This window comes from Lampetra planeri, chromosome 62, assembly GCF_965212315.1.
Source record: "Lampetra planeri chromosome 62, kcLamPlan1.2.h2, whole genome shotgun sequence".
NCBI classification, from domain to species: domain Eukaryota; kingdom Metazoa; phylum Chordata; class Hyperoartia; order Petromyzontiformes; family Petromyzontidae; genus Lampetra; species Lampetra planeri.
Window position 1 is genome coordinate 3,353,395 of NC_136168.1, and position 15,290 is coordinate 3,368,684.

The 15,290-nt window shown below is 51.0% G+C and overlaps 1 protein-coding gene across 1 annotated transcript in view; it reads right to left on the reverse strand.

The window, feature by feature from the left end:
• The window catches only part of LOC144736654 (CLIP-associating protein 1-like), a 51,069-nt gene that overhangs the window by 32,639 nt on the left and 3,140 nt on the right, over positions 1–15,290 (reverse strand). The window contains exons 2-12 of the mRNA XM_078619226.1: positions 14,985–15,148; positions 13,811–13,881; positions 11,740–11,799; positions 10,789–10,866; positions 9,352–9,510; positions 7,277–7,335; positions 5,674–5,844; positions 3,912–4,013; positions 3,261–3,446; positions 2,395–2,493; positions 1,021–1,083 (exon numbers count right to left, since the gene is read on the reverse strand). Of these exons, the coding sequence (XP_078475352.1) occupies positions 1,021–1,083; positions 2,395–2,493; positions 3,261–3,446; positions 3,912–4,013; positions 5,674–5,844; positions 7,277–7,335; positions 9,352–9,510; positions 10,789–10,866; positions 11,740–11,799; positions 13,811–13,881; positions 14,985–15,148 (1,212 nt within the window). The remainder of the gene's footprint in view (positions 1–1,020; positions 1,084–2,394; positions 2,494–3,260; positions 3,447–3,911; positions 4,014–5,673; positions 5,845–7,276; positions 7,336–9,351; positions 9,511–10,788; positions 10,867–11,739; positions 11,800–13,810; positions 13,882–14,984; positions 15,149–15,290) is intronic.

Genomic DNA, 15,290 nt, shown 5'->3' on the forward strand with positions numbered 1-15,290 from the left:
TCACGACGTTTCGGCCACAACGCAAGCAGCCGTCCTCAGGTGGAGAACAGGTCTGTCGAGAAGACAGAGTCTGAATGACACACCCCAGGCTTGGAGCGACTATTTAAGCTGGGATGGAGGGGGGAAAGAGCGCCTTGACAAAATAATTTGCATATTTTATAATGTTTTATGTTTATTATTTTATTATTTCCATTCTACGTGACTTTACCGAAAGAACCAAGAAGATGAATCCCTGCAGTCACGAAGGTTTTACTTTGGCGCAGGTGTCATAAAAAAAGAAAACATTGGCCAATAAATGCTCTTTTTCGATGGCGCACATGTAGTTTCAGAATCAAGAATGTTTCTTGAGAACTGGAGGAATCGGATGAGCTAGAAAGTTATTTTTTTTCACAGATGTCCAGTAAGGGGGGGGGGGGGCGCGGGTCGGCAAGTAACATTACATTACAAAAACCTGGTTACAGCAACAACACAAAAAAGTAAACAAAACAACGCAACAACAAGGGTGCGCGAACAAGATCGGAATGGCAATGCCGTGCATCTAGCATCACGGTACAAGCAGCGCAAGATTATCTGCCGATGCAGAGCGTTTACATCACGTCTGATCTCAAACATTTGAAAGGGCACACCCAGTGGCAGATCTCCAGATCGGCACAAGATGACTCAGAACTTGGCCTGCCAGTAGGTGGTGGGGGGGGGGGGCGATGATTGCTATGCGTAATTTATTAACTTTTGGTAAATTTTGACCCTGACAAATCTGCATGTAGATTTGCATATAATTTCGGCATGCGAAATGATATGCGTTATCATTTTTCACACACGGACGGATAGGGCGCGACCCCTGCATTGCGCGCGGCTTAAACCCACCGCGATCGATGGCATCGTCGATTGCCCATTGAACACAACGAGCGTCACGAAAACGGGAAGTGAAAGTGACGGACAGCGATGTGGGGGAGGGGAGGTGGGGGAAGAGGCGGGTGGAAAGTGAAGCAGTGTCCGGCAAAGGGATTAACGACGCGTCACCTGTTTTGCGCAGTGAGTCGGAGGGGAAGAGAGAGCTGGTGGAGTGAGAGTGCCGTTGAGACACTGCAAGCAGAGTGTGCTGGTTAAAATAACGCCGGCAAGGACAGGAAGCAGGAGGGGTACAGGGCAGCGACATTGTTGGGGAAACAGCAAAGAGCCAGGCAAGTGAAATCAGACGGCGTGCCAGTCGCCAGACAGCGGTACGGGACAGAAATACCAACACTCGCAAAGGCGTGCTCGTTCGCGGACAGCATGAAGGCACAACTTCCCACCATGTTCTCAAGTTTGCTTTTGTTTAACCAGGTGGTGAGAACTCAAGAGACCAGGATGAGTTTCATTCGCAAGAGTGACCTGGGGAGGGGGGGTGGGGGGGCATTAGTTTGACAACAGGGGGCGATGATTTCTGCTGTGTATCGAGTAAAATGCGGTGTTATTTTCGGACTGACGCCGGGACACGATGGGCCTGCTCTTGCGATCTTTAACGTCCACCTTGAGCGGAGCAGACGGCGCGTAGTGCGCTACTAACACCACGGCTGTGACAACCCGCTCTCGTAACCAGGGGGGCGGCCGCCGGATTCGAACCGTGAACATCTGCGACAGCAAGCGGCGAGCGAGCCAACCCGCTCGGCAATGTCAACGCGAGCCACGTGGCCACACCACTGAGCGTACGATGATCTTGGCCTTGTCTGCGCCACCAGCCTGACACAGCTGAACGTGTGGCCGTGTTACTGTTTAGACCACCAGCTCAATGGGGTGGGGGGGAGGAGAAGCGGGGGGGGGGGGTCCCCATCGTACGAAGGAAAGGCCTCTCTGTGTTTGGCATCCGGGGTCGAAAGGGCCAACGGTGAGCGTTGATAAACGAACTGTCCCGACTAACGAGGACGAAACCGGACAGCCGTCTCTTTGGCTCACTGCTGCCCGTTGGGATAGCCTCATCGTCAACTCTACTCAAGTTGGCGATGACCTCTTGACCGCGGCAGAACTCACGGACGCCGAGGAGAGACAAGAGTAAAGAGAGAGAGTGCCTAGGAGCTTCCCGCCGTGTGTGTGTGTGTGGGGCGGCAGTGCAGCGGTTAGTGCGGGACACCACGAACCCGGCGACCCAAGTTCGATTCCCGCTCACGGCCAACACCAATTATGGTTATCTGAACCGTTCCTGGCCCTCCCCTAGGTCGACTCAGCCTCATTGCCACGAGGGAGACAAAGGGGGACGGACGTAGTATTGGATACCCACCCCCTCGTGTGCCGTGCCGGCCTTCACAGGTGCTACTCGCGAACAGCACTTGCCTCAACAGCCTGTTACAGGCTACACGGGGGATCTTTGTCTTTGTTTGCTTGGACCGCACGGTCGGGCGAGGGCAGAAAGCAACTCACCAAGCGCAGAGAATCCCCGCACGGGGCTGGCGTCCCGGCTGTTGTCCCGACTGCAGCCCTGGCTCATGCTCGGTCGTGGGATGCGGCTCCCACGCGACACTGCAAATAACCACCGGTGCGATAGCTTAGGAACAATAAATGTAACAATGGCAGCACGAATCAAGAGGTGCGAGGGACTAAGACGAGCGGAAAAGGCGGCAGCCGGGTCCGTGAGCCAGCGCCACATTTTCCCTCTAAGCTCTGCGGTCCTCTACATATTAAGGCGTTTACAAATACAAAAAATTCCACTCCGATGACGAATATTTTTGCGACCGATATCATCCCCGCAATCTCCCACCCCCCTGTTCTCTTCGTTTCCTTCCAAAATCTCTTGGCCTTATCCCTTACCAATGTTCCCATCTCCTGGATCACAGCGCTGCGTGCTCGTCACCAAAATAAAAAAATAAAAAACTATTGTCCCTCCCACGTTGCACACGAAACCAATCGCCAATTAAACAAAAATAATACAAATCCGCGAGTTACGAACATAGACAGTAAAACCTTGGATTGCGAGTAACTTGGTCTGCGAGTGTTTTGCAAGACGAGCAAAATTTTCAAATAAATATTAACTTGATAAACGAGCGAGGTCTTGCAATACGAGTAGTACGTGTATACGCTTTGTCTGCCGAGCGTCACGTGATCACAACTGATGTACGAGTGCTTTGATGTACGAGTGCTTTGGATCACAAACACGTTTCCGGAACGAATTATGCTCGCGATCCAAGGCTTTGCTGCACATCATTTTTTTCACGACCGTCCACTCGTCTTTCACCGACAGATGTTTGAACGACGGCGGCCTCCGTGGCCAAACCCACTCGAGGACTCACGGCGCAGGGAGCGACTGGGGCTGCTGTCGCGGCTCCCGCCCTGGCTGCGTGGCACGCGGTGCTGCTTGCGCGCCGTGCCCGGTGACGGCACCACGGGCACTCGCTGCGCCACCCGGCCCGGCACGGCGTCCGCGGCGCTCCGAACGGCGCCGGTGACGCGGCCCGGCGACCCGCACCGGCTCCCGGCTGCGACAAAACACGCGAAGGGCAGGGCGGCAAAAAAACGTTATCTCCCTCGCACCGGTATGCAGGAGGTTGTGGGTTTGATCCTGGACCCCTGGCGATGCTTACCTTTTCTCTACGGTGCACTCCTATCGGTTTTTTTTGTATTGTTTGATGTTGTAACTCGGTGACCCGTCCATACTGGCCAACTGTGAAAAAGAGCTTCATGGCTCATCAGATTCCTCCAGTCTAAAGAAATAATTCTGATTCAGATCAATATTGAAATGTGGATTTGACACCGCTGGTTAAGTTCTGTGAACGGCAAATCTGCAGCAACGCTTCAATGCCCATACGAGCAGGAAACCACTTGGACTCCAACTTGACGATGAGAAAATCTCCGGCAGGTGCTTTGTGCCCTCGGCTTGACGCCCACCCACCGACGTCGTCCACCCGGTGCGGTGCGTACACCCGGCGCTGAAAGAGACTCACGCTGTGACTGGGACACCTTGGCGCGCGTCCGCCCCCGCGCGTCCGTGGGGGTCGCCGGGCTGCTCATGGCCCCGCAGGTCGAAGGTCGCGACCGCACGCGGCCTGGACGATCGGAAAGGGAACGCGCGCGCACGCACGTCATGTCGCCGCGTTTTCAATTGCCGCCCACCGTGCCGTGCGGCGGTGGCGCGACGGTACAGCGCACGCACACGATCACACCTTCCTTCGGTTTACGACATCTCAACCGTCGTTGACTGTCCCCCCCCAACCCCGCCCGCCGCCCCATCACCAAATTTCTCTCGGCAAACGTGAAGTATGGTGAAGCAACACTCACGACCGAAACGGCGCGTGCGGAGGCCAGCCATCTTAACAAGGGGCCGTTCATATTCTTAGGTTTTTTCGGAAAAGTCACGTAGGGAAAAATTTTTAATTAATAAAAGTAAAAATAAGTAGAACCCGTAAAAACAAAGTTTTTCACTATAAATCCTTTATAAGCGTGGCAGCGAACTTAATATAAAGGATTTAAAAATATATTCGCCTGTGGAGGACGCGGGGATCGATCCCGCGACCTTTGGCATGGGAAGCGAGGGCGCTACCAACTGTGCTACTCCGCCACGGCCTGTGGAGGGGTTACGCTCTGGGCTCTTACACTCTGACGTTCAGCCAAAGCCATGAATGCGTTCTATTTGAATATATGTAAAATACAATTTTTTTGCCTAAAAAGTGTAAAATTTTGGGAATTTTTTTTCACGAACAATAATTGTCTGGCACAACGAGTCTGTGTGGAAAATGTCAGCTCGATTGGATCACGGGAAGTGGGTTAAAAAACGACCGAAAGATGTGCACGGTCCTAAGCAAGCAAGCAAGCACGCAAGCAAGCAAGCAAGCACGCGAACTTAATATAAAGGATTTAAAAAATCACGTTTCGGCCACAACGCAAGCAGCCGTCCTCAGGTGAAGAACAGGTCTGTCGGAAAGACAGCGTCTACGTGACTTTACCCAAAAAACCAAGAATATACTTAACAGAAGTTTAACGATTCGGAGGTGCGGGAGAAGGACCTACATAGATAATAGAACAAAAACATCCTCCCGCATTGCCAGTAATGCAACGGAGAGTTGTAAAACGCCGATACAAACGAGACAACATTGCAACTGCAGAGGCACTTTTTGGATGTAAGCACAGAAGGGGCCGTTCATTATTATTACCGTTACATATATTTAAACATACGGCCCGCGAGGCCAACGGAGGAACCCCGCGCTAAAACAATGTTTGGAAGTTCAGAGCTGGTATGCCCATGCATAATGCACGAGCATGATATGACTTTAAACCCCCCGCCAAACCTCCTACGCATTTCACAAGTAGTACCAATCGCATATCTGCATTTCCCATAAATATGCTAAATTTCTCTTGATATGCAAATTCGTTTGTCAAGGCGCTCTTCCCCCCTCCATCCCAGCTTAAATATACGCTCCAAGCCTGGGGTGTGTCATTCAGACTCTGTCTTCTCGACAGACCTGTTCTCCACCTGAGGACGGCTGCTTGCGTTGTGGCCGAAACGTCGTGAGAATTATTTTACTATGTTTTATTTTTATCATTTTATTATTTCCCTTCTACGTGACTTTACCGAAAGAACCAAGAAGAGGCGCAAGGAATTCACTAAACCCGTCGCGCACGGCCAGCGAAGGAGCGCCGCACGGATGTCCGACCTCCCTTCGCACGCGTGCCCCAAGACGTGCGACCGCGTAAGAACGGCGGACCGACCGAGCGTGGCGGAGGAGGAGACGGGTGCCGGCACAGCGAAGGTCTTGCGCGACGAGGCGCAGGCTGCGGCGTTCACGTCCATGTCGCTGCGTGAGCGGTGCAGGCCGGATCCCGGCGTCGCCGCCGCCGCCACCGCCGACGACCGCCGCCTCGCCGCCGAAGCTGATCCGGCTGGGCCACGGCACGTGGCGAGGAGAGGGTCGGCGTCAAACTTTACGCTCGGCGCGGGAACCTCACCGTGTCCCGCACGGATTGATACAGCGCCTTAGTCCCAAGGCGCGTCACAACGATCGTCAAGTTGCACGCGAGGTGATAAGTGGCTTAAGGCTTTCGTGACTGCAGCAGGGATTCATCTTCTTGGTTCTTTCGGTAAAGTCACGTAAAAAGGAAATAATAAAATAATAAAAATTCATAAAATACAATCCTTACGACGTTTCGGCCACAACGCAAGCAGCCGTCCTCAGGTGAAGAACAGGTCGGTTGGAAAGACAGCGTCTTATTTTTATTATTTTATTATTTCCCTTCTACGTGACTTTAGCGAAAGAACCAAGAAGAAGGTGATAAGTGGTTAAAAGAGGGAGCGGGCTTGTTATTAAGAGTCGTGGTGCAGTTGTGGTGACAGGAGGAAAGGTGGGAGTGGTTAAGGAGGGGTTGGGGTAGTGATAGGGGGAGTGATAGGAGTGATAGGGGTAGCGATAAGGGTAGTGAGTGATAGGGGTAGTGATAAGGGTAGTGATAGGGGTTGGGGTAGTGATGGGGGTAGTGATAAGAGTTGGGGTAGTGTTAGGGGTAGTGATAGGGGTAGTGATAGGGGTTGGGGTTAGTTATAGGGGTAGTGATAGGTGTTGGGGTAGTTATAGGTGTAGTGATAGGTGTTGGGGTAGTGATAGGGCTTGGGGTAGTGATAGGGCTTGGGGTAGTGATGGGGGTAGTGATAGGAGTTGGGGTAGCGATCGGCGTAATGATCAGGGTTGCGGTAGTTATAGGGTAGTGATAGGGGTAGTTATAGGGGTCGTGATAGGGTTTGGGGTAGGCCTGGTCGTAGCTGGAGGGCGTAGGGCAGGGAGTAGCAGTAGCAGCAGGATGGGCAGAGGAGAAGAGATTGGGAAGTTATAGTAAAGATGGTTGCTAAGGTGCATCTTCTTGGTTCTTTCGGTAAAGTCACGTAGAAGGGAAGTAATAAAATAATAAAAATAAAACACAATAAAATAATTCTCACGACGTTTCGGCCACAACGCAAGCAGCCGTTGTGGCCGAAACGTCGTGAGAATTATTTTATTGTGTTTTATTTTTATTATTTTATTACTTCCCTTCTACGTGACTTTACCGAAAGAACCAAGAAGATGAATCCCTGCAGTCACGAAAGCTTTAAATCGAAAAAAAAAAAATGCTAAGGTGTACTCCAGCGGAAGTTGGTTCCAGTCAAGGGGATCAAGCAGGGAAAAGAAACGAAAGCGTGACTGGGCGCTCACCGTGCACAAGGTAGACATTGAGACAAACGGAAGGACAGACACACGGACGGACGGACGGACGTGGGCCGAGGGACAAACGCAGCGGATGTACGAATGCTTTCGACCTCGGTCGACGCTCGCGAGAGATGCACCTTGTGATGCCGGGACGTCGGCTTGCCGAACGGGGACGCGCTTGGGCATCACCACCCTCCTGCAGGAACAAAACGCACACCACACGCGCCACCTTACGCAATTATCAAAGGCAAAAACGAATGATCCCCCTCCAATAGCCTCAACAGACTGTTGGGGCAAGTGCCATTGGCAGGTACCAGCACCACGTCCGGGAACAAAACGCACGCCACACCATGCATTCATCAAAGACCAAGATAAAGGACCCCCCCCCACTCCTATAGCCTCAACAGAATGTTGGGGCAAGTGCCGTTATCGAGCACCAGCATCACACCCGGCCGCCTTTGTCTCCCCATGTTTACACATCGTACCAGGTACTTGTTTTGCGGCCGAGTCAACCTAGGGAAGGCCCGGCACCGGATCAGATAACCGTCGCTGGTGTTGGTGGCCGTGAGCGGCAATCGAACTCGGGTCGCCGGCGTGTTCGTAGCGCAGCGCGCTAACCGCTGCACCGCCGCTCCCCACACCACATGTAGAACGCACATTCCAGCTGGACACTTAGAGCTGGGATGACGGGTCGATTAGGACGATGAGTCAACTCGGCCGCCCCCACGCATTCTGCCTCCCGAAGGAGAGAAACTCGCCAAAAAAAACCCCACACACCCCAGGCTGATGATGCCCATGATGTCGTCAGGCCACACCCATCACCTCCCATCTAGCGGCACACATGGGGACGGAGGTAATCTTTTTTTCCCTCCTCCAATAGCCACAGCCCTCCTCCTCCACCCCCCCCCCCCTACAGCCCCCCTACCCCCCAGATTTAACTGCAAATTCAACCGTTTTTAATTTTGTACGAACGCGAAACGGAGCCGTGCCAAACCACTTAAAACTAAAATTAAACTGGTGCAGATGCTGTCTCCACGACAGACCTGGTCTTCACCTGAGGACGGCTGCTTGCGTTGTGGCCGAAACGTCGTGAGAATAATTTGATTATGTTTTATTTTTATTATTTTATTATTTCCATTCTACGTGACTTTACCGAAAGAACCAAGAAGATGGTGCAACCATTTTTTATTTTGCCAGGTAAGGCCCACTGAGCGAAATAGTTCTTTTTCAGAAGTGATCTGGCTATCACAAATGAGAGCTCAACAAAGTGACTTATCAGGTGTAAATTTACAGTAGCAGCCAAACACTTTAAACGCACGTTGATTTGAAAATGTGGAGGGGGAAAAACCGGAGGAACCCAGAGATAAATCCACGTGACCATGGGAAGAGAGGGAGAGAGAAGGCAAACTCCAAATATTCAGGCGTTGTCAGTGGTAAGGATTGAACCCATGACCTCTTGTATACCAGGCGAGGTAGTTAACAGCTCGCCACCGTTGGCGTACTTGGGGACACATGCCAAACCAAAAAAGACAATCCACGCTAATCCTGCATAATGCACGGGCATAATGACTTTAAACCCCCCGCCAAACCTCCTACGCATTTCACAAGTAGTACTAATCGCATATCTGCATTTCCCATAAATATGCTAAATTCCTATTGATATGCAAATTCTTTTGTCAAGGCGCTCTTCCCCCCTCCATCCCAGCTTAAATAGACGCTCCAAGCCTGGGGCGTGTCATTCAGACTCTGCCTTCTCGAAAGACCTGTTCTCCACCTGAGGACGGCTGCTTGCATTGTGGCCGATACGTCGTGAGAATTATATTATTATGTTTAATTTTTGTTATTTTATTATTTCCATTCTGCGTGACTTTACCGAAAGAACCAAGAAGGTGAATCCCTGCAGTCACGAAAGCTTTAAATCGAAATTTAAGGACAACTGTTTTCGCAAATACTGCATTAGCCCCGACAGATGCCGTTTGGCTTCCGTGCTGACGATTTTATTCCTTCCCCGAGGACAAGCGCGCACGTCAAAAGGTGCAACTCAATCCGTGCGTGCGCGACGGCGATATTCTTAACCTGCTTCAAGCGGCCGGAGAAAAATCCACGCGACCACGGGGAGAGAGAGACCGAGAGAGACAGCGCAAAACTCCAATTGCACAGGCGTCGTCAGGGGTCGGGTGCGAACCCACGACCTCGCGTGCACCTCACTCACGTGAGGCTCTCCTGCGAGCTGGACGCGGAGCGGTCGAAGTGGGAGTTGGAGGAGCTTTGCAGCTGAGTGCCGCTCAGCAACTTCTGGTACTTGGGCTCCAGCGCCGTGTAGAGGGCATCGGACTCGGAGGGGAAGTGAGTCCGGAAGCCCCAGTACGCCCTGTCGCGCAACAGAACCGTCAACTCGGTTAACGTCTGGGCCTTTGTACACGTGAACCGAGCGTCACGACGAACGCCGACTCGGTACGAGCCGTTCGTCCTTCGCAGAATCTGATGTTTTTTTTAATGAACTACAGTAAAGCCTTGGATTGCGAGTAACTTGGTCTGCGAGTGTTTTGCAAGACGAGCAAAAGTTGTAAATAAATATTAATTTGATAAACGAGCGAGGTCTTGCAATACGAGCAGTACGTGTATACGCTTTGTCTGCCGAGCGTCACGTGATCACAACTGATGTACGAGTGCTTTGGATTACAAGCACGTTTCCGGAACGAATTATGCTCGCAATCCAAGGTTTTACTGTATATATAGGCCTGTGTGTCTCGGGAGGCAATTATTTTCCGCCTTACGAGTTCGGCTGTGGGGTTTGGAGCGCCAATAATGACTTAGTAGGCACATTCTTGAGTAGCAAACCTGGCCACAGCCATTGCAAGTGAATGTGGTGGGAAGCTCCATATTTGTATTTACCAGAATCTACAATGTGCATTCAACACACGCACTAAAGAAATGTTTTGTTGACAATGATAACATTTGTCAATAACCCTAACCCTTGAATGACCAAAAAAATATAGATAAAAGTTGACAGTAATGGCCCTTCTCCATTGCAGATCTCCTGCTTATTGATGAATATTCATAGTTGATTTTGGGTTAGGTCAGGCGATGCGTGGCCTAACCAAAAATAATCGACTTTGGATCGTAACACAGGCAGCAGAAACCGACGTGTTAGTAGGTGAATAAACGTACGGCTACATGCCCACCCGTTCAACAACCGAGGACTCTGTCGTAACCTCTCTCGTTGACCTCTGCTCAATCTTCTTTCTTTGCTGCTGTCTCTGTCGTCTGAAACGACCTCCTGCTTCTCACTGACATCGTGTCGAGTCCAGCCTTAACACTCTTTTCTCTCACAATGACCGACTGTGGCCCATTCTCGTCCCGAGTTGCCTTTTCCTTATCTTGCGCGCAATCGTCGGTGGCCAAAGACGAGACCGACACACTAGCAAAAAAAAAAACACTTCAGAACCCGGCTTTAGCCGCAGCCGTGGGTTGCGTTGGCATTCGAACCCAGGATCTCAGTGGTCCGAAGGCCGCGTCTCTTGACTTCTGATCCAGACGATCAGCCAGCCGTGACCGCATCGTAACCCCAGGGCATCGCCGACGACGCTGGACCGATCACGCGCCAAGCGACGCCCTCGTTTGCCCGTTCCGCACAGTCCAAACTTACTTCCTGGCCTCCGCCCTGGAATCAGCATCAGCGTCGTGCATGCCCTTCTTTATGGTGTCCGACAGCACCGTGACATGCCTGGTGGAAAACAGAGGAGGGGGGGGGAGGGTAAGAAAAATACGCTCGGGTTTTACGCGGGGCCTCCCCGGCGCGCGTGCTCACTCGTCCTCGCAAGTATTTAATCACCATTGGTACCTCATTTGCCAGTAAAAAATATGAGAGCTGGTAGGAACGTTGGGTTGCTCGGTCAATGGCCAGGGTCAACGGCGGCGTGGTGTATTCCGCAAATATGGCCGACTGTGAGGGCGGGCACAAGCCGGCGTGAGTAGGTCAAACGTTGAGTTTTATAAGGGCACCACGGGGTGACCAGCCCCTCCCCACCCAGCCCCATCCTCCCCACCCAGCCCCTCCCCACCATCCCCACCCAGCCCCTCCCCACCCTCCCCTCTACAGCCAGCCCTACCCCTCCCATTTTTGGATGCACAACGGACGGATGGACACAATAATCCCCTGTGGGCTGGTGGAACCAGGTGGTTCCTACCAGTATTACAGATATTTATGTTGAAATTCTTTCGCACCGTACGAAGCCAACCGTGCTAATTGGAGATGCAAGGGAAGGACAACAAACTAAACACAAAAATCAGTAAAAATACATTATTTTCAATCTAGATGATTTCAAAGTGGCTTCCTAATATCGGAAGAGCGTTCCAGACGGCCGCATCTGAAATTGCGCCATGCGGTGACCGACTTTGTTCGATGGTGAGCCAAAAGGCGGCGCTGCGAGGATGACCGGACTTCGCGTGATGCTTCATGCTTCTTGACGAGATCAGCAAAGGTATTATGGCATGGCGATCCAGAGTTAGAGAAACGTTGAACGAGCCAAATGACATGAGCAATCCAAACGTGGCCTCCCGACTATAAATCATCGGGCAAACTTTCATAAAGACTTACCGCTCAAGTGAGCTGATCTGCCAGACTTGTAGCAACAGGTCCATGAACTCAAAACATCTCCTTTACGAAACAAACCACAACAGATCACACCGAGTCACAACCAAAGAAATCGAACGGAAATGACAGCTTACGAGCCCTCTTCGATGCATTTGCATGGAATTACATTTTCACGTAACGAATCAACACGACGAGAAATCTCGTTGCTCTTTTATCCCGACCGGGGCTATCGGCGTCAACGTCTCGAGACGAGGTTATCCATTGGGAACCCTCGCGCAGCGACGCGTCACGGAACGGGGCTACGGAAGTGGATGTCGGAGAACTACCCTCCGAGATCCCTTCCAATGAACCTCTGATCCACACAGTGATAGGAAGAGTTGTGGACTTCCTCCAGTATTTGCGGAGTAGCAAACACAAATATCGTCGTGCGAGAGTGGTCGGAGTCAGACTGTTAGTGTAGTGTTAACAAATGGTCCATAGCAGAGGTTTTTTTTCGGGTTAGAACTTGAAAAATGGGTCGTTAAACCCGCCACCACCCGACACAGCCAATTAGTGTGGTTCGTCACGTAATCCTACATCTACAATTCGAGTTGTGGGTTTGCTCTCCAACACACAACCGGTTGGTGCTGTACTAGTAACGAATTGGCCCGTTCTGTTTACGTGACAAACCTTACTAATTGGCTGTGTCGGATGGTGGTGGGTTTAACGAGGCATTTATATTTACACCATCCAACCCAACAAAACCTCTATTATGGATATTGGTCGCGAAAGCCTACTACGTGTTACATTAACAAACGGTGTTTTAATTCACCAGGAAAGGGCCATTGTGTAGATTTTACAAAATGCCGCTGTAACGCATTGCCCAAGCCCCCCACCCCAATGTATTCGTGGAGCTGTCTTGCCGAGAACACCTGGCAATCCAACGGCATTTTCCAAACAGGCCCAAACAAATGCTGCTAAACACAAAAGCGGGCTAATGCAGCTCGAGGTTAGTGTTGTTTTGGTAAATAAACACAACCATGCCGCGGTATTTATTTAACTATCTACGCGCACATTCATTATTCCCCACGCAGAAGATGCCCGGTTTTTATCTGCCCCGAAGCTCATGGTCCACCCTAAACCGCATCCAATGCACAAACCATCGCAGATGAGCGTACCCGATGCCCAAATGGAAAATCCAGTGTGCGACTGTGGTCGTCCAGAACAGACCGTACAATACATAGCGACGCAATGCCCGATCCACAAATACCATAGAGACGTAACAGCGATACACTGCCCCTGACGCGGCTGTGTCTGGGATTGACCACCTGAATGTGAAATTGCCTTTGTTGCTCTGCATCTACATCAGTGGTTCTTAACCTGGGTTCGATCGAACCCCAGGGGTTCGGTGAGTCAGTCTCAGGGGTTCGGCGGAGGTCAAGACACACACCCGACTCATATGATTGTGCACCAGTAAAACATATACCTATGTTTTGAATTGGAAAAAATCATATTTAATTTTTCCAATTAAGAAGGGTTCGGTGAATGCGCATATGAAACTGGTGGGGTTCGGTACCTCCAAAAAGGTTAAGAACCACCGATCTACATCAATCCATACGAAAGAAGAGGATTCCCACAATCCACCGAGAAAGCATGCGATGTACACATTGCACTACTTTGCCATCAGACATGTTGTTGTTTGACTTGCATCCCACTGGGATTTTTGCACACAGCGTTGGTGCACGGTGTTTTTTCTGCAATATTTTTGCTGTCTTTTCTTGGATTTTCTGTTTGCACTTAGTCACATATTCACTTTAAGATGTTTTATGTTCATGTTTTTGTTTTTTGATTGTTGCGGTTGCACCCGATTCAAGAGCCGAATGGCTCACAGGGCTATACCTAACTTGAACTTGACTCAAAAGTTCGACAAACACACAACCGGACCGCTGGGCCTCTGCCTCTCCACGCGGCAAAAAACTAAAATCGAACGGACAATGTCCTCAGCCAGCCTGCGTCCGGCATCTGCACGGCGCGGCCAGGCAGGAACCACGTGGCGGTGGCGACGGCGTCGGAGGGCGGCAGAGGAAAAGCTCACCGTCGAACGGCCACAGACTTGGAAGAACAGTTGCTGGTGATGAGTGGGATGAGCCGCGCCGTGTGCGTATGCTGTCGGGAGATCACAAGGAGGCGAATGTTCTCCAACGAAATTTGCTCACCAGGTAAAGCCCCCCAACCCCCTTCTCACTGAGCTGCTGTGCCACTCCTTTTCAGAGGCGACCTAGCTGTCTATAATAATAATAATAATAGTTCAATTTGTAACGCGCGCAAATTTGCAGACGTAGTGGCCGCAACTCAGAGGCGCGGAGCCAAGCTCAGAGTCGCTCGAAAACACGTGGGTTGTAGAGGTGAGTTTTTAAGTCTCTCTTGAAAGAGGCGATTGAGGTGATGCTGCGAATGTGCAGAGGGATATCGTTCCAGACTGTTGGGGCTGCCACCGAGAAGCGGCGCATAGACATTGTATAGACAGCTTACGAGCTCACCAATGACTGCTCGGCGAAGCGGCGTATCATCACGTGCAAGTTTATAGCGCCCTTAAACGATCTCAACGCGCGACGCCGATTCCAAATGTGGAGGGATTAAGCGGAGGGCCCGGAGAAAAACCCACGCGACCACGGGGAGAACTTGCAAATCTACAGTTATACAGGCGTCAGGGTCGGGATCGAATCCACGACCGCCTGTATACCAGGTGAGGTAGTTAACATCTCGCAGGGTCAGGATCGAACCCACAAACCTCCTGTATACCAGGCGAGGTAGTTAACATCCCGCAGGGTCGGAATCGAACCCACAACCTCCTGTATACCAGGCGAGGTACTTAACATCCCACAGGGTCGGGATGGAACCCGCGACCGCCTGTATACCAGGCGAGGTAGTTAACATCTCGCAGGGTCGGGATCGAACCCACAAACCTCCTGTTACATTCCTACACGCACTCAACTGTTAAACCCTTGTAGATTTGAAGCTTTCGTGACTGCAAGGATTCATACTCTTTGGTTGTTTCGGTAAAGTCACGTAGGTAAAAAAATAAAATAAAATAAATGAAAACAACTAAATGAAATCACTGATTCAATTTATTTGTCACCGATGTAATTCAAACTAAATCACTGATTTAATTTAGTTGTTTTCATTCATTTCATTAGATTTTTTACCTACGTGACTTTACTGTAAAGACCACAGAGCCTGTAACACCCTTCCCGTTCAAGGGCACTCACGCGTATGATGAGGCGGATGGCAGCCACCCCGGAGGTAGCCATGACCTTGGCGCTGTTGGGCACCAGGTTGAAGAGCGTGGGCATGAGAGTCTCGGCACAGTGATCGAACCGGTTGCCCAGCACGGTTGAGAAGTACCTGATCACGCGCCAGCCGCGATTGCATCCTCGTTACAACAGTGCATTGCACGCGCGGAACAAGCCAATGAAAAGGACACGGGATACACATTTAAAGACGAAGATCGCATGTATAGCCTGAACAGACGGTTGGGCCAATTGCTGTTAGCGAGCAACACCGATGAAGGCTCG